Raw genomic sequence first — 22227 nt, forward strand, 5'->3', positions numbered from 1 at the left:
CAACCCCAACAAGATCTTTATCTGCAAGGCCATTTGGCCTCTTGAGACCTTTGAAATGGCTCCTGGAGGAAGTTTGGAAAGCAAATTGTCACTGTGGTATTTGCAAAGATGAAATCTGCATCAACATTTCTCAAATGCCCTTCTCTCCTACCGTAAATGCCTAGGACATGGAGTGTGACAGGCTCCGTTTGTTCTAAGGAGTTATGTGAGGGAGAATAGGTGACCCTGGTGCGTACAGCACATTTCATGCAGACTCCTTTCTTTGTTCCAGCACTTCCAGGCAATGGTTAAATCTCTGGAGAAAGAGGCAGCAAGTGAGAAGCAGCAGCTTGTGGAAACTCACCTGGCTCGTGTGGAAGCCATGTTGAACGATCGCCGTCGGATTGCTCTGGAGAACTACCTGGCTGCCCTGCAGGCTGACCCACCGCGGGTGAGTTTCTCTGCAAGGAATTTTTACAGTAGGGTAGTGCTGGGTAGGGTGGAAGGTGGGAACGGCTTGGTGAGAAGACTGCCTATGACCTGCTGGGGCAGAAGCTGGGATTAGGTTCCCAGTAAAGCTTTCTCCATCATGGCAGTTTGCGCTGAAGACCTAGCAGTGGGTTTCCTAATTGACTCATTCTCCTTTCTGCCTGGTTTAAAAACACTCCGCTTTGTTTAGTGTTCATAAGGCATAGTGTTCCGAGTCAGACTTAATTTAAAAAGAAAATACCTAAGAGGTTAGCGCAGGTGATTGATCTGTCCAGTAACAAAGCAGGCTCACATCTGAAGTGCTGTATTTCAGCTGTGAATTTTATTGGAATCAAATGGATTTGAACTCTTCCCCTCCTCAAATCCTGCAGCCCCACCGCATCCTGCAAGCTCTGAAGCGCTACGTTCGTGCTGAGAACAAGGACCGCCTGCACACCATCCGCCATTACCAGCACGTCCTGGCAGTTGACCCAGAAAAGGCTGCACAGATGAAATCTCAGGTATAAGAATGTTTCTGCCAAGGCAGGCGTTGTTACCCAGCCCTGGCTGTTGGAGACTCCAGAAGCCATGCGTCGAGTCCTCACGCTAATTTGCTGGGTACTATAGCAACTTCTACTTGTGCAGAGATCTCCCATTCTGTATGCGTATTGCCTGTCACCAGGTATGCTGTCTGCACGATTTGCCGTGGTACTTGACTCGGTGTTAAAAAGTGGAACTCTGGTTTTAGCCATGAAGTGTTGTTGGTCACGGTGACAAGGCGGGGAGTGGGGGGTTAGAACAAGTTCAGTATCGTTTTTGCGTTTCCTTTTGTCAAGCACCCATGAAATTATTTGCTGGGGACTTGGTCATCCTTGAACAGACTCCCTCACTCCTTTCAAGACCTCGTGTCTGTGTGTTCCTTTCATTAAGCTCCTTCTTCGTGATGCCTTGAGGGAATCCTCTTGTGCCTCTTGCAGAGTTATTGCCTTGTTTCCAAAGTGTAACACATAACCCTTGCCAAGCACTTGATCGTCATTGTTAGCTTTATTAGAAAGTCTGCTTTGCTGAGTTTATTTTGTGCTGCTGCCATATATTTTAATGCTCCTGAGTAGCCAGAAAGTGATTTTCCTTCTGCCAGGTAGTGTATGTGAACATGCTGCTTCGAGTGGGTGTCAAACCTGGCCAAGTACTTGTAAGAGTGGTTGCGGATGTTCCACAAATCTTTTGAATTATCTCCTCATACTTGTTTTTACAACCCGCGTTTAAAATAGTGAAAGATGTACCGAAAGGCCTAAGATTCAAGTTAAGAATGGCCTGTTGACATTGAAAGGTGTCTGTTCATAAGGGTCACAAGTTCAGAGAGAAGCAGAGAGAATTGACTGTCCAGGCACAGCTGTAGGAATGTAATCTGTGTTTTACCAGTCCCAGTTCACTGGGAAAAAAAATGCTTTTATTGGCTGTATAACCTGTAAATGGAAATACCATGGTTTAAGAGTAAGATGAGGACTGGTGTCTGTTACTGTCGCCTCTGGTGAGGTGTAGAGTAGCGTTGCAGTGGTTTTTTAGAAGCGAACCTGACACTTGGAGGTGCCTGGTCCTGTGGGTTTCCTGTCGTTTCTGGGTGCTAGCGGTGCACCTTCAACTCTTGTCTCTCGGGTTGTCTGCCCCTGATCCTATGGTTCTTCTGAAGGTGCATGTCCTTAGAAAGAGCGGTAGCAGTTGTGGTATTTACAAGCTGGTGTTTGGCTTGTGATGCGGAATATGTGGTAGCATTTTCAGAGACAGCTTAGCATATCAAGCACAGTCCACCCTGACCCTTTGTTCTGCTGCTGCCAAAGCCCAAGAGGGAATGTGTGAACTGTATTCTTAAGCTAAAACCTAAACAGTCCTTAATTCATTCTGAAGGCTGCAGTGTCAACAAATCGACATGCGAGGGATGTGGGTGGTACAGTTCAATTTCCATTCGCTTTACTTTTCAGATGCACTTTAAGCTCCTCGATCGATTCCCTTGATTGACAAGCTGCCACATGTAAAATTAAATTGCTTTCATCCTTGCTCTTAAAGGTCAGGTACATGTCAGATTGTAAAACAGGTCCATTCAACTCCTTAGCTTTTTCCAACATTTGGCCGCCCATATAAATGTTTTTCTTGGTCTGCGTGATCCCTGATTATGCAGCACCCTCTTCAGGTCAGGCTTGACTTCACCAGTGAATTTAATATGCTGGGGAAGAGCGATCTGAGGTTGCATAGAGTTTGATTTTATTTCTCAAATGAAGGGAGAATGCTGTTGCCAGTGAGTGGGTGTAAGACAAATGTAATGCCACTGTTGTTCTGAAAGGCACCTTTGTTCTGAAGCCAGAGTTGATAAATAATATTGTCTGCTCCCTTTGCGTGTATCTTTTCTAGCAGTCAGGAATGATAATCCATTTAATAAAGCACTTGCTTGTAGCTGCGGCAGGAAATGAATTATGACCGTATCTGGCATATGGGAAATACCAGCTTCAGTGTCTCCAGTGGAGAGCGGGTTACAGCAAGAGTCAGCTGAATCCTCTCTCTCACCCCCAGCCTTTCCCAAAATACTGAGCGCGCCATGTACAAATGGCCGGTTCCAGTGAAACATGACGTGTTAGAGAGCATTGGTCAGACAATTGGACTAGATGGACTTGTGTCCCATTCTGCTGTCTGTCGTGGCAGATCCACCAGTAGTAGATACTTTATTTAACAAGCGAAGTATCGGTACCGATCAAGTGACTGACAGTCTTTGCCTACTCCAACACACTCTTGTACATTTGCAGGTGATGACACATCTCCATGTGATTGAGGAGCGGATGAATCAAAGCTTGTCTCTGCTCTACAAGGTGCCATATGTGGCTGAAGAAATCCAGGATGAGATTGGTGAGTGCCTCTGCCAGCTCCCGTGCCACTCTGTTAGACTACAAGCTTTTATATCTAGTGAAGATGCTTTATATCCAGAAAGACTGCTAGCTCCTTTGAGGGGATGCCTTCAACAGCAAGGACTTGGGCTTAGGCTTAGGTTCCGCAGGGCAGATAGTCTCTGGGTTTTGCAGTGCAGCTGGTCAGAATAGCTTCTTCCCAAGAACTTTCACTGTCTGTTTAAAAGAAGTCAACAACATTCAGAATAGCAGAGCGAGCTCTCAAAGGGAGATGAAAAATTTCCATAAAAATAAGCAGATGCTTTCCTGCTTTATAGGAGTTGAACTCCATCTTGCCAAAACCTCTTGCCCCATCCAGCCTCTTGGCCCTTAATTTGTATGTATTTCTAGCCGATGCCTTTACCAAGCATTCCAGATGAGAATTCAGAGCACGCAAGATAAGCTAACGTGGCAGCCCCGAACAGTGTTCCCCTGCAGCCTTCCTCAGCTAGGTTCAAACCATCTGCCCCTTTCTGTTCCTGCCAGGCTTCACGCAGTTTGTGTAATATTTCCTCTTATTCCTTTCAGATGAGCTGCTTCAGGAGCAACGTGCAGACATGGATCAGTTCACATCCTCCATTTCTGAATCCCAGGTGGATGTCAGAGTGAGCTCTGAGGAGAGCGAAGAAATTCCCCTGGAGGGCAAACCTTTCCGTCCGTTCCAGGTGAAAACCTTCCCAGCCTTGCCTGAAAGCGAAGGTATGTGGAACTGAAAATTGGGTTCACCGGCGTTACAGAACATAGGCGCTTTTCCTTAGCCGTTAGGCTCAGCTCAGTGCAACGAAAAGCTCCGTCCCTTTGGGTGATGTAAGAGCAAAGCAGTCGCCCCAGCAGTACCCCTCAGACTCTGGCCATTGGAAAGAGGCAGTGCCATGAGTAATTTGCACTGAGCTGCTCTCTTGATTTTCCGACTCTTCTCTTCGCAAAATTGTTTAATCTCTTTCCGTTTTGCAGGGAGTGTTAAATTTTTACTGTGTGGCTTGACTCTGGAATTAATTTTCAATCTTTTACCAAAACAGTCGCCTGTAATGTTAAGTCTCTGTGCTGTGACCTGCTGAAGGGCTGCAGGAATTCTCTTTATTTTTTTAAAAATATATATCTATTTTTTTATCATCGGGTGTTGACAGCTGGTGTGTGTGTGTGTGTATTTATTTTAAAAATGCTTGAACAGAGTCCCGAGCTTAAAGAAAGCTGTAGACTAAAAGCTTTTCCCAGGGTCTGAGTCAGAAATCATGCGCAAGCCTTTTTTCCTTTCTCTCTTAATCTCCTTTCTCTGCTATTTTTGTTTTTGTTTTCCCTCCTGCTAGATCCTCAGCCGGATTTGTACCATCCAATGAAAAAAGGTTGGTTCTAAGCTGCTCCCTCACAGTGCTTTCGATCACTCTCCTACCTTCTCAGTGTGTTTGATAGCTTCACTTTAGTTTCATACTCACCTTTGTTTTCATTTCCCTGCTCTCATTTAGATGGGTAACTTTCGATTTTGCTTGTTTAGGCCTAGTGTTAAAGAAACGAGCTAGTCTGAGCATCTAATTGATTGTGTGTGTTCCTCCCTGACGGGCTCACAAGACATCTCAGAGCGCATGGTTTAGCTTCTTTGCCTTCAAGAAATGTGGGCCTAGCAGTCTGTCTGCAGCCACGCAGTACTTTGCATCCCTCCACGCGTGCTCACATCCAACACTTCTCAAAATAAACCTCGCAGTGCTGATGGGACATAGTCTAGAGGCTCTTCCGCCTGCTGTGGACTCTGTCCTTACTAACCTAGGAGTGAGAGTGCTGCAGCAGACATAGGCTGTGTTTCCTGGCTAAATGTCCTCGTAGATACCCTCATAGATATTACAGAGCCCAGCTGGCCTGGGGCAGGTAAATTAGGAGATTCCTTCTTTGTGTTTGTGGTCTCCTCGGCATCACCTTTTCACACGTCGCATCCCTCCGTACTGGTCAAGTCTCTGGTGATAATCCATTTCTCCTTTAGCTGGTTACTAATTCTGCAGTAACTCAGTGCCTGGCTAAAAGGGGGCTGCCTGGGCTTTAAGAGCAGCATAGAAATATTGGCATTAAATTAAATCCTCTGTTGGCGATACAGTCTCAGGTAAAGATCAGGCCTGGCTGATCCGCTACCACAGATCCAGTTCCTGAAGTAGAAATGGAAGGCTAATTCTTAAAATGCTCTTGCAGAGAGCAGTGGTGCATGTGCTATGTGTGGGGAGTAAACCCAAGCATTTTAATCTGCCTTTGGTTCCAAATGGATTGTGCGGCATCTCCAAGGAGAGCAAAGGATTTTGCTAATAACCATTTAATATGAACACAAACAGTTTTGTAACACGGGGAAGCTTGATAGCTTGAAACTCTTCTCATTGTCAGCGTTTCTGTACAAATGTAAGTCACCTTCATCCCTCTTGTAGAACAGCGTGCGGCTAATTCAGTCTCCTGACTGCTCTGGAAAGAATGGAGACAGCCTTTAGTTTGAATTTTCTTTTTTGGTTTTTGGACAACTGCTTTGTTGAGTTAAAGATGATAAATACAGGCTGGTTCTCCCTGTTTGGGTAAATGAAGAGTTTCTGATGATTTGGGGACAAGATAATACCCTGCACTCGCCCTTTCTCTCCCTTCCCTTTTCATTTCACCAAGTTGCTAGGGAGTTTGGGGGGTGGTTTGTGCGTGTGAGTGGTGGTGTGTGTTTTTTTTTTTTTTTTTTTTTTTTCGGGGGGTGGTTTGTGCGTGTGAGTGGTGGTGTTTTGTTTTGTTTTTTTTTTTTTTCCTCTGGGAGGTATATAATCTATACTGTGCCTTTGAGCTACGTGGAACCGGGTCTGTTATTTGGTACAGTGCTCTGTGACAAATGGCAAAGCGCAGTGCAGCAGCTGAACTCCCTGCCCTGGAGACTATGCTACGCTGGCTCCTGAGAATTGAATAAAGCAGCCGTCGGCCAAAAGCTGACACAGGAGTTCTCTAAAAACTGTTTGTGGCTAGTCTCTCCAGAAAATCCCAATCATTGACTTTCACAATAACATGACCTGCTTTGACAGCCGTGAGAAGTCAGACTGGCAGCCTTGGCCGTGCCTGGAATCTGATTACTGTCTCCAAAGAACCGTACAGGAAAAGGGGATGCACTAAAACCCGAGATGCTTCTTTTGGGAGGAGTTGGAGTGAAACGTTCGTTTCCTTGGCATTTTCAGGCAGTAAAAGCTTGTCACTGTAAAAACTTGCCTTGGAGCCAAGCTAGCCTTTCCTTGCATCTCATCAAAGAACACGCTGCCAATTTCCGCGGCAGTTGACATAATGTCTTAGGCAACCTGCAAGCTCAGCAGCTTGTGGAGAGGTGTATGCAATCACCGGCAAAGTGTTAAGTCCTGTAGTAGTATTTCCCCCACCTTCTCGTTGGAGAGACCCCGCTGTAGGTTTGAGGCTTCGCTGTTCTCCTGGTTTTGCATTAGGGAGGCATAGGTGTCGCGAAGGACATTACGTTGTGCCTACTGATGATGGAAAACTGGCGTTCTCCTAACTTGCTGTGTTACGTTCGGTCTGAGTGTCTTGCATCAGGCTCTTCTGTTATCGATCCGATCTATTTATAAACGCTTCAGATCAAAACAGGTTATGCAGAGCAGCCGCCTTCTGTTAATTGATATTCTTCTCTTGAGCCTATGCTAGTTTCAGCCGAGAAATGGGTGAGTGATGTTCTGGTACAAAGGCTAGTCTAGTTCTTCGCTCCTCCCTTGCCCTGGGATTTATTGTTTCTGGGCTTGTGCCAGATACGGGACAGCAGCTCATTACAGAGCTGCGCCAGGTGACCTTGAAATTCTCATTCCCGAGGCGCTTGCTGATGCGCTTGATTTCCAAAGAATGGGTGATGCTGACCGTGCGGTTGCAAGCGTTCCCCGCACGCTGGCTCTCAGCAGAGAGGAGATGGGTACTTCCATCACGGGGGTCACGGTGAGGCGGTGGTGGCCCAGGGTGGCGTTTGCAGAAAGGAACGCGCGCTCACGATTTGTGTTACGTGTTGCCTTGGACCTTCTAACAGCAGCACTTAACGGTATGGTATGTCGGGATTTACACTGCAGCCTGTTTTTGGTGAGTCTTGTCTGCTCCTCTCATTGCCACCTCATTTCCCCTCATTAACAGAACCCCCCCAGTCACTTGTCACTGTAGCATAGCTTATGAGCTCCCCTTCTGACACAACAGCATGAAGACAGATTAATAGTCAGCGGTCCGTGCGGTTAAACACGCTAGCCATGGCAGCTCTACAGAGAGTAGGTAACCCTTCCTAAATGTCACGGGGGGCTGACTAACGGTCCCTGCCTTGCTCTTTTGGTGCAGGTTCTGGCATGACTGAGTTGGATGGGCTGATTGGCGCTGAAGAAAAAGTGATTAACAGCAAGAACAAAGTGGATGAAAACGTGGTGAGCCCTCCGCCTTTATTTTGTACAGCAAAGCCTGCCGTGGACACTAATTAATAGCGGTGGCTTATTTCCATGTCTCCTTCCTGCTTGCAGAATGTCAGGGTATTCATTATCCATATGGTGTGGGGGAGTCAGTTTTCTGACTATTGTAGGCTCTTAATGCTGATTAGCATGAGAAGGGTGGGAGGGTGAGGGAAGGAGAGAGATCTAGATCTTTGGCAGTCTGAGCTGGAGAAGTGTCTGATTTAGTATCTGCTTTCCCAAGCCAAGACCCTTTGATGGGCCTTTATTTTAGCTAGGTAGCTTGCTGTCTGCATACACCGAATGCCGGTGTGTTCCGTCTGTCTGCCCACCTATTTTTCATGGCAAGAAAGGCCTTGCCCCCTTCTGAAGGTGAGCGACCCCGTAGGTGTTAGCTCTGTCTACAGTGTAAAGAATTCACTAGGTCAGGGCGGCAGCTGACTTGCCTGAGTTCCCTGGGTTAAAAAAAAACAAGTCGACTTTTGAGAGTTTCCTTTCAAAAGCATTTTAAAGCCACAGGCCAGATCTGACACGACAGAAGTGCTGTGTCCAAGGCAAGTGCCTATTTTTTAAACTGGGCCTTTAGTTTGAGGTAGTCTGAACATCCAAATGGTTGCAGTACTAACTCGGGTGGCTTTAAAAGTTGGAGAACTTCCCACGCTGTTGAGGGAGGGGAAACATGGTAGGTGGTTGCTAGTATTCATTAAAGGTCTCTTGCCTGCTCTCGTATTCCTTCTTCCACCTGTTTTGCGTGGCTCCTTTCATAATCCACTTTTGTGACTGTTTTCAGGTAATTGATGAAACCCTTGATGTGAAGGAAATGATTTTCAATGCGGAGCGTGTCGGTGGGCTGGTGGACGAGCCGGTATGTATGTGGCTACCGAGTCTAGCCAAGCGATCAGCCCATTCCTAAAGCCAGGTTTCGCTTCCTATGTGTGACGGAATTCCGGGGATTCGGTGCCTTAACACTGCTCTGGGAGGTCATGCAGAATGCAATGCAGTACAGCATTTCTGCGTCAAGATGGAAACAGTAAACGCACATGGATGCTAACCTGACTCTTCAGTTGCAAAAGGGAAGCAGCCTGGGTCAGTGCCTGTCCAGAATGCCGAAGGGAGACACAGTTGTGTGTTCATTATCCTTTCAGTGAAATATTTAGAGGTGAAAGAAGTATTTAGAGGTGAAATATTTACACCATCTAGTGTAATCAGTCATGTCTTGATACCACAGTCAGTTGAAGACCTTACTGGTGGCCCCTTCTCAGGTTTGCGTTGAGCGGTGCATCTCCCACATGCCCCTTCCTCTACCCGCTCCCTTGTTTTCTTCTCTCCAGGATAATGACAACTCCCTTCGCGATGACTTCAGTTTCAGCAGCAGCGCCCTTATTGGTCTGTTGGTGATTGCTGTTGCCATAGCTACTGTTATAGTCATCAGCTTGGTGATGCTGAGGAAGAGGCAGTATGGGACCATCAGCCATGGAATTGTGGAGGTGAGAAACAACTCCTGCTCCATCACCGGGGATGAAAATAGTCAACGTTGAATCACATGTTGTGTGTAGGGGGCGAAGATGGCAGTAGCTGCCAAGCCATCAAGTGCTCTGCTCCTAGCTAGATGGGACTTAACTCCGTAGATGCTGACATCTTCATCGCTCGGTTATTAGTATGCAGGTATCGGTCATCAGCGTGCCATGCTGGGACCTGTCACTTCACAGTTGTATTCGCTTATCACAAGGAATTCAATTAGGCTTCCCTGTCTGGCTCAGGGTAGGATTTAGCAGTAAATGAGCTTTTCAGGCGATACCTTTAGCAGGGGAGTAAGTCAGTCAATCTACAGCAATTTGTCCTCCCATCTAATGTAACAACTATTAAGACAGCGCAATGGGCTGAACGCTGAGAAGCGATTCCTTCTTCTTCCCTCTGCTCCCAGCGTGCATATTTCTAATGACAACTTAATGGAGTCTGGAGAAAGCTGCTTTTCCCCTTTGCCCAACCGATGCGGGAAATTATAGCGACCTCTTTAATGAAAGAAGCGGGTCCCAAATTTGTAACGTTAGCTAACTTCTTCGAGATTTGTGGCGAACATCCCCAAAGAGGCAAGGGCAGGCAAGGAGGCATTAGCACCCAAACGAGGAACTCTGCTAAGCAAATTATTCTTTGTGGCTTACCTTTTTTCCTGTTTACTGCTTACCCACGGTACTTACCCGGCGTTTGCCTGTCGGCTCTTGTTACTGTGAAATAAGGCCTGCCAGTACCTCCTTTGACCAGTAACCCTCTGGTTTTTCCAAAGGTTGACCCGATGCTTACCCCAGAAGAGCGGCATCTGAGCAAGATGCAAAACCATGGCTATGAGAACCCCACTTACAAATACCTGGAGCAGATGCAGATATAAAAGAGATGAAGATACAACAGCCCTGACCGGGAAAGGAGCAGGGCGGAGGGCCAAAGTGGTCCAGCGTTTTGGATCAACTACTGACCAACAGTTGCTTCGAGAGGACTTCATCTTACATTCAGAACTCCTGGATCATTAAGACTATAATTACTACTGTAGAGTTGCAATTTCCATTCTTTTAAATGGGTGAAGAAATGATAATATAACAATATGATATATAAATCTCCTTAAATGGGAAAAATGGATCTATTGCAGATATTTGACTGAGATGTAGTTTTCTTTTTTTTTTTCTAAAATAATCTGAAAAATACCAGTTCTGTTGTACTGTTGTCCGATACAAGCTCTATATATATATAAAATGGGAAATGTTGATTTTTATTTCTGATAGACCACCTGTATATTGAGGGTCATTTGTACCAGCCCGCCTTGTAAAAAGGAGACAGTTGTGGCTCTTCAGTCATTTTGGCTTTTATATATAAAGCAGTATTCTTATTTTCCTTTTTTTTTTTTTTTTTTTTTTTTAAGTGAATTTCGCTGGGAGTTGCAAAGAGATTAATTTAGGGATAGGAACTACGACAGCATAAGCAAGGAAGCAATTGGAAATGGTAACTAATGAAAAAATCCTTATAACGAGAGAAAAAAAAGAAAAAAAAAAAAAAGAAAAAAACCCCCATCCTCATATGCCAGTGATGTGCACCCTGCTGCTTAGCAGTTTGGGCTCTAGGAATCAAGACTCCCTGGAGGCAAGGAGTTAAAAGGCTTCTAGCATCTCTGTTTATAGTTATTCTAGTGGAATGTTAGGACATGGTTTGTGCATACTGGGGTCTGCACATTCCCCTTCCAGATTCAGTTCTGCTCTAGAGTTGGAAGTTCCTGGTATTGAATTTAAATCCTCCGTTCCGAACCAGTTTCCTTCAGTACTCACCTGGCATTAACAGCCCCCTCTTGCTACTACTTTCTAATTTTTCCCCAGCCCTCCTGCCTCACCAACATGGTAAGTAGTGAAGAGACGCAGGGGTTGGAGCCTTTGCGTCTCTCTGGGTGATGTTGGGCCATAGGCACGGCTTTGGGTGCGTTTGCCCAGACATGACAAATCACTGCAATAATCAGTACCTTGGGAGCTGACGAACGTGGAGTTCGCTCTGACGGGGGTTAAAACAGCGGTTCACTTAACTGGGGTTAAGAGAGGGGTACGTTTGGAAAGGGATACTGCCTGCTTTAAGGGAAATTGGGTGCATAGGCCCCGCGAAGAACAAAAGGGGTATTGTTCCACTCACCATCATGTCTTTGTAATGCTTGTATAGTTGGTGTTAATGCTCACGGCTTTTTTAAATCTGGAGGTTCTGGTAACCTGTGGTGTATTTTTTCTATTTTTCCTGTGACTTTATTTTTTTCTTCCCCCTTCCGTGTCTCTTCCCACTATGCACAGATTTACCTGCAAACTCCTTAGTGTGGTCTGTGGGGAATGTACAAAGTTTAAACACATCAATAAACACTTTAACTTCCAGATCGTTTCTTCTCTTCTTTATTCACGGGCTCGCTTAAGTTTCTCTCGCCTCCCACCGCGTCCTTGCCAAACCTGCGGAGACCTTTCCCCACCTTGTTGTCCACCTCTGCTTTGGCGACCGTCCTTGAAGGAGTGTGCTGATACTGAGTACGTATAGCCGTGCCCAAAGTCTTTTGTGGTACTTCCAGATCCTGCTGACCTTGGCGGAGAGAAGGAGGCGCGATGCTTCACCAGCGCCCGGGACTCCTGAATAACCTTACGTCTCACGCTGCAGCCACTAGGTGCTGGAGCTCAGGTCCGTTGGAGCTGTGGCTGCTCTTTGTCATCTGGCTGTCGGAGACATCGCAAACGGTTCTGCGGCCGTAAAAATGCCGGAACCGCTCCCCGGATGAAGGCGGCCGCTGGCACGGCTCCTCGGAGCGAGCGGAGCCAAAGCGCTCCACGAAACCAAGCTGTTCCTGCCGCGCGGCCGTCCACCTGCACTTCCTAGCGAGCTGTAGGAACAGATCCAGGTGGGGGGGGAGCGGATTTGGGTAGCGCTGGTGATTGTGCTGGCATCGTGCTCAGAGTCCGTCTTGCCCGCAGGCCTTAGCAGTAAGGTTGGGCAGAACCCTGGTTGAACGTTTGCTATATCGCTTCCAAAGGTTTTGTGTTTTTTGAGGGAAATAACTTGACTGTTTGGTTTAACTTTCTCTTCCAGAATGCCTAAAACTAACCGCCTGTAGAGCTCACAGCTGTCTGCTCCTGTATGTCGTTCCTCTTCTATTTTCCTTCTTCCAAGTGCGACCTCGGATGCAAATGCCTCCTCTCTGGCATCTTGGTGAAATGACCGAAGAGTCGTTGCCATTTGAACGCTGTTTTAGGAGACAGAATTAATCTCCCCTCGCGTTGATCGGAGCAGTTCCCAATAGGTCTGAATGAGGAGGGGGAGAGGAGGTAGGAGGCAACGTGAAAGCTTAGCAATTTTGAATAGGAAACAACTGCGTGTCCCGTTTCTCCTTAAATGTGGGCTCCTTGGTTCCGCTGGAACTTCCATGTTCTGGTTAAATTATTCAGACTCTGCAGGAAAGAACAGATGCTGTCCTAGAAAATGCCGTCTGTTGGCTTGTCACAACCACTCGGGAAGGAGTTTTGATTTTAAACCATAAATTTCATTTAAATGACGCTGGAGCAAACCTTCAGTGCAAAGCTGTTTCTTGGACTGCACCCTCAGGTAGGGTGACCTGAAAGAGAAACAAATTACAGTGGCTGTGGATTGAATTCCAGAATTGGATTTGGGTATTAGATTTTTTCCTTCGATAAATTCTATTAGCCCTATAAAATAAATATATCAGGCTGGAATCAAAGTCTATTAGTTACATGCTTTGGCACAGGCTGCCAAGTGCTCAGGATCGATTCTTCACAATGGATTTTGACCACAGCTTCTGAAAAGTAACGTTTAATAAAAGTATTCGCTTGAAGATGGATGCGAAGCCATGTCCGGGTTGGAACCGGTATTGGCCGTGCAAATGGAGGGCTGGTAGCCCAGCAAGGAGGCCACAGGGGGGGAAGGGGGGGGAACATCAAAAGTGTTTCATCGTGGTAAGACGAGCCAAAGCGCGGTGATGTAGGTAAAAGGCTCGCAGAGTGTTGTGGAGAGCTGTTTTTCAGAAGAAAGCTGTGGTTTTAAACAAAAGTAGCCCTCCCTTTACCTTTTCGGCAGAGCAGCGTAGTTCTTGGTTAAGGAAAAAGGATGTTTGAGAGAGGGGTCCTTCGGTAACGGGGTGCGCTGAGCAGAGGAGGAAGCGCTGGGTCAGTTTGTCTCCTTTGCTAATATTGCTTCTCCGAGGGTGCAGCAGGGTGGCGTACGCTGAAACCCTTCCCAGCACAACGCTAGCTGGGTGTAACAACGGCAAGTGTCGGGTGCTGCCCCTGGGGAGGTCGAACCCCATGCACCGGTCCAGGCTGGGGGCTGACCTGCTGGGAAGCAGCTCTGCTGAGAGGGACCTGGGAGTCCTGGTGGGCCACAAGCTGGCCATGAGCCAGCAGGGTGCCCTTGGTGCCAAGAAGGCCAATGGCATCCTGGGGTGCATGAAGAGGAGCGTGGCCAGCAGGGCGAGGGAGGTTCTCCTCCCCCTCTACTCTGCCCTGGGGAGACCCCACCTGGAGCACTGGGTCCAGTTCTGGGCTCCCTGGTTCAAGAAAGATGAGGAACTCCTAGAGAGAGTCCAGAGGAGGGCAACAAGGATGATGAGGGGACTGGAGCATCTCCCCTAGGAGGAAAGGCTGAGGGAGCTGGGCTTGTTCAGCCTGGAGAAGAGAAGGCTGGCTGCCCGGGGGGGCTGTGGAGTCTCCTTCTCTGGAGATCTTCAACCCTTGCCTGGATGCTGTCCTGTGCCCCCTGCTCTGGGTGAGCCTGCTTGAGCAGGGGGGTGGCACTGGGTGAGCTCCCGAGGGCCCTGCCAGCCCCTGCCATGCTGGGATTCTGTAACATGGGTGGGTTTATTTTACCAGCCTTGCTTGTCTTTCATGTGGAAAGCGATACTTAACTGAGAGGCATGGGGAGCACGGTTTCTACCTTCAGCCCCGCGAGACAGAAGAGATGGAAGGCGCTTGTGAGGAGAGGAGCCCATGGACATGCTGATGTGGTGCCTTGACCAAGGAGCACATAAAATCCTTAGCCCTGGGTATCCGTGTCTCTGGGAGCAAGCTGCAGATCTCAATGTTAAGGTATCGTAGCTCCTTTTGTCCAGCTCCAGTGCAGTGCTTAAAGTTAGTGTTGGCCCAGGAGAATTCCTTTGCAGGGGTCTCCGGAGCAGTTGCAACCGTGTGTTTGGCATCAGTGCTTTGCTCGTGGCCCTATTGCAGCGGCAGAGACTTTTAAATGTGCACGGCAAGGGTCAAACAGTGATCGGCTGGGAGAAAGCCCCTTTTTATAGGATGTAGTAACAGGTAAGTGGCAAGTGGAGTGAAAGCGAGGGCAAGTGGAGCTAAATGCAAACATGCGGTAATTTGGAAAGTGTGCAACTATCTCAGTCAGGCCTTTGAAGAACGGTGGGCTGCTGGAAATGAGCATTGATCTTTGCGCAGGACGGCAGATGGAGTCGGGATAATAATCTTGTCTGTGCCCACCCGATGTCCCACCTGCCAGGCGCTGCCGCCTCCGGGTCGTGCCGGCTCCACGGCAATTTCTCAGCCCCTGTAAAAAGCTGTTTGTGCTCTCGGGTCTCAGGTCGCGGTGGGACCATGTGCAAGTCACCTGGCCGCGATCCTTAGCAACAGCACGGGACGAAAGCCTTGGGGAGCTGGAAGGCAGCAGGCTTAAAAGCCCTTTCTCCAGTGCAAGAAGTCGGGGCATCCTTAACCCATGTGCAGGCAGCGCTCGGATGCCTCTCCCCAAATTCACCCTTTGATCCCGGCGGGCGCTGGCAGCTCAGCTGCAGATGTGGTGGGAAGGCTCTGCTGAGTGCAGCGCGGAGCAGGGACGAGGCTTTAATGTGTGGAAACGTGATTCGGCAGGAACGAGCATGTTAAAAACGCTGGATTTCCCAGTGACCCGTGGGGAGCCTGTGCTTTGTTGCAGGAGCACTTAACCCCTGGCCTGTAGGCTCTCCGTGCGGTCTGCCAGGACAGTTGAATGCAGACTGGTTTTATTTCAAGCAGCTCTCCTTTCCCCAGAGCAATTTGAGAACAGGCTGCGGGCTGAAGGAGTTGGTTGGTAAATAGCATCAGCCGGCCTCTGGATGGCATCTGGGAGGTTCTCCGAGCGGCCGCCGTGCCCGTGGTGCTCGGGAGCATTGGACTGAAGGTGATGGGAAAGGCTGGGCCCAGAAGGAGGTGGCCCGATCTCCCCGAAAGGTTGCCACGGGATATGTTGGGGGGGAAGTGGGGGAAGAACCTACAGTGGCAGAGGTAAGAGGAGGAGGTGATGGAGCATGGTCTGTGAAGCTTAATACCCTCTTCCAAAATTGCTGGCTCTAACTGGAATAACTTGGGGATATTCCTGTTTTCTGGAGGCTTCTTCATCCTCCCACCTTAGAGCTTCGTGGAGCCGTGGGTCCTACAGCCTGGCCGTGTCTGTAGCAGGAAGGTACGTGACTTAGCAGGTTTTCTGTTTGCCGTGCCTTAGACTTCCCCAGATGGTCCCTTTGACTTCTGGATGGGAGAGCAGGAGGGGCAGGGGGAGCCAGTTTTACCTGTGAATTTTCCTCCTAGCATCCTCTAAGTCCTTGCAGTCTCCATGGCAACACGAGCCGCTCCAAATCCTTCCTTCTGAGCCTGGGCTCGAGGCCACTCCGGAGGCAGAAACCTCTCGAAGGCTGGCTGCCCAGGACCAGGAGCTTCTCACCGTGCTTTCATGTGAGAGATTCCCCCGGAAGGCACCCTCAGCCCTTCCACCTCCTCACCTGCCCCCTGAAAATGTGGCGTGGCCAGGAGCCTGTCTGTTCCCCAGTTTGGAGCCGGTGTGGATGTGCAAACAGCCCCACGGACCGCCTCCGAGCCCGTGCCTGCACAACTGCAGCTTTTCTCCACCCGACTGCCTAGCAATAAGTGAAGCACCTGAGGCTTGGAAGGTGTTTGGTCTTTGCTTTGAAACTTCTGTTCATGCTGGCCATGTGCTTTGCTGCTCCTTCCAGGTACCTGCGCTCGGAGAGAGGAGAAGGATGCGATTTTCCCCTGTACCATGGAGGGCGAAGCCCGGTGAGCTCCAAGACTGCAGCGTGCCGGGGGTTTCTTCCATCCGAGGAAGTGGAAGATGCATTTCCCATGAGGAAGGAAGCTGAAAGGTATGGTACTTAGCCTATAAGCCAGCAATCTGCACATCGGTTGTGGAGTCTCCTCTGGAGATCTTCAACCCCCACCTGGACGCTGTCCTGTGCCCCCTGCTCTGGGTGAGCCTGCTTGAGCAGGGGGGTGGCACTGGGTGAGCTCCCGAGGGCCCTGCCAACCCCTGCCATGCTGGGATTCTGTAAAGCCGATGAGAGGCATCTCCAGTGCCGTAGCCTTGCGCAGGTTCTGCTCTTACCGCACCCATGTACCCCGAGCTCGTGGCATGCAGCCCCGCTGCCGGATGCCACCCATGCCTCAGAGGCACGTTCGGCATCGCTCCTGCTGTGGTGCTGCCCACCTTTGCAAACCCTGCGGGCTTGCCAGGCAGCGGGGACTCTTCCGAATGCTTTTTTTCCCCAGCGGGCTGAGTTCCATATCCTAAATTTCTGGGGAGGCGATGTGAAGGAGGCTGGGTGTCCTGCAGTTGTTTGCCTACACAAGCTCCAGCGGGCTGTGTGCCGTAGGGTCTTCTACTGGGAGAAACCAGTACATTTGAAATTCTCTCCCTGTAAATTGGTTTGAAATTGTCTCCCTGTAAAACTTCTTGCTCTCATGTCCAAGGGGCTGAGGGTGTTTTTTTGCTCTGCTGCTCACGCTGGACAATGTAGATGAGGGGTAAGGGAGATGTGGTTGTGGCTGAGTTGGACGGGCTGTCCCTTTTGGGTTGTATCACAGCGACTCCTCAGTGTGTCCTCCTGCGAGTTGAAGGGGTCTGTAGCAACGGCAAGCTCAAAATACAGGGAAGTTCTGGTCTGTTGGATGGATTTCTTTTTTTTTTAGCTGAAACCGCAGCTGCTTCAGAGAAAATACCTGCAGGGAGAAAGCGGTGTAAAGGCTTTCTGAGCAGAGGGAGGAGGGATTGATCCCTGGCCTGCTCCCTGGGTGGCTGCTTTGTGTTTGTGCGCCTGGGAGAGGTACCCAGTGTCGACCCGCAATTCCGACTTCGTTATCTGGAGCTGGGCTTGGTCCCCTGAACATATAGCGGTAATCCGAAAAGGAATCTGGTTGAAAAGAGGTGTTACACGGTGGGCTGCTTGGGTTTGCAGGGTGCATTGGGGAAGGGGGTGTGTGTGTTTTCCTTGCATCTTTACTGGGGCCTCCGGTTCCTGCGGCACAGGCTGGCACAAGAACAGAGCGGAGCCGATTCTCTCGGGGCTGGCACCGCGTAATCAAATGCAAGGTGAGTAATAAATCGTTTTCTCCAGCGTGGTGGTTTGGCAGCTGGTGCAGGCTCATGGAGAAAATGTAGGTTGGAAGGGACTGCTGGAGGGCATCTCGCCGAACTCCTGCTGCAAAGGGCCAACTCTGAAGTCAGACCAGGTCGCTGTGCGGTTGAATATAACGCTGCCTTTTTCTGCAGCGGTTCCTCTTCCATATCCCTGGGGTTTGGAGCATGAAAAAAGTATGTGAATTATTTTATGAGGTCAGTGAAGTCTAAAGGTGAATTCCCAGTCCTTCCCACTCCAACTTAACAGTGGACCGCAGGAAGAACGCATCCTTTTTTCCTCCACCAGTCAAAGGTCCTTTTTTGTGTGCAGCTCTTTTTCTGGGGCTGCAGCCCTTGCGATGCTCAACCCTACTTCTGCATGGAGGGAAGGGTCCTGGGTGCCACTTTTTAGAATCTGTTGGTTTGATGTAATGGGCTGATCTGCTTTACAGGCTTCAAGATTTTGTCTTACCCTGTGAAGATGGGATGGCAGACACAAGTTTTCAGCAGGCAGGAGGTAGGCGACGCATCTTTGGAGAAGAGCTTGTTGCCACAGAAGTACTCGCATGCTGGAAGAGAAATAAAACTGCAGGCAAAGCGATGGCCTGGCTGTTCTCTGCCGGAATGCCTTTAGGGTGGTTTGTGGGTTGGGTTTTTTTGGGCTGAATTTTGGTTTTAATGCTTGCTGGCAACACAGGCTGGGAGCGAGTCACCAGAGCTCAGTCCAGCTACTGAGACTCCGAGCCAGGCTGGGACAATCCCGGGGCTTGTGCCCCTGCGGCAACATTTGGACCAAGCTCTTGGGTACCACAGCTATTCGACTGGGTCACAGATCCAAGCTCCAGCTATTCCAGTTGCTTAATTTAATAATTCCTTTTGTAAAGGTGTATTTTGTGCCCTCCTCTGCTCTGGGAGGTTTTTTTCCTGACTACGGTCTCCTTGTTTTGCAGGGTAAACATCAAGAACATCACCAAGGACGTTACTGCGCTATGCGCTGAGGTATCCTTTGGTTTTCAGGATGATGCATCAAGACCTCCAAGCCACAGAAGAACAAAAACTGAAGAGGAAAGTAAGTCCTAGCATTTTACTTTCAGGCGTATTTGCTTAAGTTTATTTTTCAAAAATAGAGAACACTTAAATTTCCGATGACCCAAAATCATTAGTGGAGTTGAATCTTCCCCAGAAACCAGTGTTGGTGTGTGGCAGGGCACTCCAAATCAGGTATCGTACGCTCCTGGTTCAGCCAGTGCATTTTTTTCCTGTGCTGCCAGCTCATATTTTTACAAGGAACTTAAACACTGGCTTATGGTGAGATGTGGGACTGGACTGGGTCCATCCAGCAACGCAATACTTCCCTGTGGAATGTTTGAAATGATACCTTTGTGCAGACAGACAGAAGCTTCAGCACAGAAATTAAGATGATTTTTTTTTTCTCCATCAAAGACTTAGAATTTGACTGACTTTAAAGAGATGTATTGGTTTTGCTGAAATTTCAGTAGTAAGTAAGTCCTCCTTATTAAGTACTTAAATGTATACAGATGATGTGGGGCTGGATGTGCTGCTTGGTTTTTTACTGCATAAAAATGCATGTCTGTCTTAATGTCTTGTTTTGGGGCTCTTTTTTTCCACACACCACCCCCCTTGGATAAACTCGAGGGGGGGAGGGGGCTGCAATTTTCAGGTTCCAGCCTGATGTTTACTCCTGTAGAAATATCTCATGCGTTTGGAGTTTTGGGTGGTGCTGGGGACAAGTGGGGTGGGTTTTAATTATTATTATCTTACCTTCTAATTTTTTTTATTTTATTTTTTCCTCATCCTTTTAGGGTGGTTATGTTATGTTTTACTTAACCGGACTTAGAGGAGGTGCTTCCTTGCACTGATGTGTATCCCATCACCTGCATCCATGTGCGTTCTGGACCTGAACTCTTCCAAGTTATAAGATACCCTGCAACTGGTAGAAGTCGTCTTTTATTTTGCAGCCTCTCCCCTTACACCTGTTGAATCACAGCAACGCGAGGAAGCATGCAGCACTTAGAATAAAACGCAGCATAAAAGCTTTCTGTCAAAACAAGAACCGCCGTGGATTTCTCCTCGCTCCCTCTTTACCCCGGGGGAGCTAAGAAAATAGCTTTACAGTCATGTGTGTACATCCAGCGCGGCGCTTAAGCCTGGTCCAAAATATAAACTAGTTTCTACAAAAGATGAATCAAGTAATACACGAGCTCACAGAAGTCTTAGCCCCTGAGCTCAAGTGATAACTAATCAATTAGTTAATTAAACTGCTACAGGTGTAGCTTCAGGAGTTCAGCTGTAAAGAGCATCTCCAGTCCTTCATCTTCTTGCCATTCAAAGCTGGCGTTTACCTGTGCTTCGCTACGGAGCACCACTGGCTGCCTCTAACTGTAGGCACACAGGCATGCTAACTAAAAGCTGCACTTTTTCCATTCCTCTTCTTTGGATCCTCTTGGAAAGACAGGGTAGATGCACAATTTTAGGCCAACGACCCTTCTCTGGTTGCGTCTTCCAAAGGCTCCTGTAACAAGGAGTTTTGCTGCAGTATTAACTAAAAGCAGAGCTGCAGCCCAATGGCAGCATAGAGCAAAACCAACTAAACCAAACCCCAAAAAACTTACTTAACCCCCCTTTACATAAACAACTTCTGCTCAGATACAGAAGACCAGTTGGTCTAAGACAAATATTTTGAATTTAAAGCTAGGCTAAATCAGTTTCATTGTAATAAGAATTTAAGAATAAAACAAACATCCTATCTATGGGACACTGCCAGGGCCCAAGCTGTGGTTAAGACCCAGACGTCTCTGTCACTCGAGCCGTGCCGCACTGGCCCAGGCAGGTTTTTCAGACGAATCAAGCCAAGGGGTGGGTTTTGGCCATCAGGTTGCAAATAGAGTCTCCGGGCGAGGAGGAAACAGAGCTGCACCACATCCCTCAGATCCCATTAACCCACAGGAGGGGAAGAAGAAAAAGCTCAAAACTCAACAAAACAGACATTTTATCTGCCCTCGCATCTCCATGATGGTACTCACCAGGTGATGGAGCAGCCGCAGTGGCATGGGGAGCAGCCAGTCAGGTCAGCAGAAGTGATGCATCGCAAATACGCTGCACATCAAGCGACAGGTTACCTAATAGCTTCACAAATAAAACCATCTTTGTACTAAGCTCATACATCAAAGCAGGCACTACAGACATTTTATTCTCCAAGAGTATCGCCCTCAGCCTGGAGAAATGAGGGGCAATCGCAGTCACCAGGGGAGGAAAGCTGGGAGGTGAGAGGCAATCGCTGTTCTTTCATCATCGCAGCAGCACCAGTTATAGAGACCAACTAATAAAAGCTATTCCAGTTTTTGATACAATATTAATGGCTTGAGCTGCATTTCCAAGCAGTACTGGCCGCTCATCGTTTAATCCAGGTTGCTTATGCTCATGCTCCCACCACACATGGTTATTTCTACCCAGCACGCACAATCAAACCAGATTCCGGAGGAGGAAAGTCCCGGCAACACCATTAAGCATTAGAAAAAACTTTCTTTATAGTGATACCCAACCTCTTAGCACATGCAATAAGCCAGAAGCACCCAAGACAGGAGCCGCGGAGATGAGCCTGACTCCTATTGCAGTTAGGGACCCTGCGGTGCCCTCAGCTTTGCAAAGGCATACTGGGGACAAAAGGGTTACTGGATTTTAGCAGTTGCACCCAAGATGTTTTCAAACTTCTTTAAGGAAAACAGTAGGACAGGTAATTACAAACTCATTGGACTCCGCTTTGCTATATGGAAACTTGGAAGAAGTTACCCCGACTATTGGTGCCCGCATCTGTTCCCTGGCTGCCTACTGTGTTCCATTGCCTGGATCTTTAACGCATCAACACGTCAACCGCTAGGGAAAGCTCAGTCGTGCTGATGCTCCTCCAACACCTATCCACGTCCAGCCGAGCTCTGCTGAGCCTGGCAAGGGCATGGACTTACCTGAAGCCACCAAGGAAAACAGCCTTCTCTCAGCAAGACGTTGACCTGGGAATTTCTCAGCTGACCGACACGGTGCTGTACTCATCCGGTGCCAGTGGTGCTTCCCAGGAGGAGCAGGAGGCTCTTGTGAACTTTGAAATGGTCCGCAGAACCAGCACAAGCTGGGCATCCAGCATGATGAGGTAGCCCCAGACCAGTCTTGGCAGGTAGACCTAACCATGTCCTGCAAGGCAAATAGATATTACTAAGCTTAAATATAAAACACAGATTGTAATTGGTTTGGGGTTTTTTTAAGCATGTTTTGAAACACCTCCCCTATACCCAGAGTTTTTGGTTCACCTGAAGCTGCCAATGTTTCTGTGTTTTACAAAGCAGCTGCTCTTACCTGAAGTAACACGCACCTTACACCTTGCCTGTTTGCTGGACAACCATAAATCCACAGCGCTGCTCTTTGGTACCGAAGGATGCCTTACAAAGGGGACAATTTGTTTTGTGAAACACATGGGCATGCCTGCAGTTTTTTTAACTTAAATTTCC

The 22227-nt window shown here is 48.3% G+C and overlaps 1 protein-coding gene across 4 annotated transcripts in view; it reads left to right on the top strand.

Annotated features, from left to right (window-relative positions):
- APLP2 (amyloid beta precursor like protein 2) overlaps nt 1-10839 on the top strand; it is a 23829-nt gene extending 12990 nt beyond the window's left edge. For 2 of the 4 annotated variants that reach the window (XM_009636254.2, XM_035891842.1), the window contains 9 exons: nt 272-430; nt 840-968; nt 3243-3342; nt 3909-4079; nt 4688-4723; nt 7695-7777; nt 8589-8663; nt 9130-9285; nt 10083-10839. In XM_009636254.2, the coding sequence (XP_009634549.1) occupies nt 272-430; nt 840-968; nt 3243-3342; nt 3909-4079; nt 4688-4723; nt 7695-7777; nt 8589-8663; nt 9130-9285; nt 10083-10184 (1011 nt within the window). In that variant the 3' untranslated portion in view covers nt 10185-10839. The remainder of the gene's footprint in view (nt 1-271; nt 431-839; nt 969-3242; nt 3343-3908; nt 4080-4687; nt 4724-7694; nt 7778-8588; nt 8664-9129; nt 9286-10082) is intronic. The other 2 variants (XM_035891839.1, XM_035891841.1) reach the window with 2 other exon arrangements.
- The last annotated feature ends 11388 nt before the right edge of the window (nt 10840-22227 follow it).

This window comes from Egretta garzetta, unplaced genomic scaffold (genome assembly GCF_000687185.1).
Source record: "Egretta garzetta isolate BGI_Z169 unplaced genomic scaffold, ASM68718v1 scaffold943, whole genome shotgun sequence".
Classification (NCBI taxonomy): Eukaryota; Metazoa; Chordata; class Aves; order Pelecaniformes; family Ardeidae; genus Egretta; species Egretta garzetta.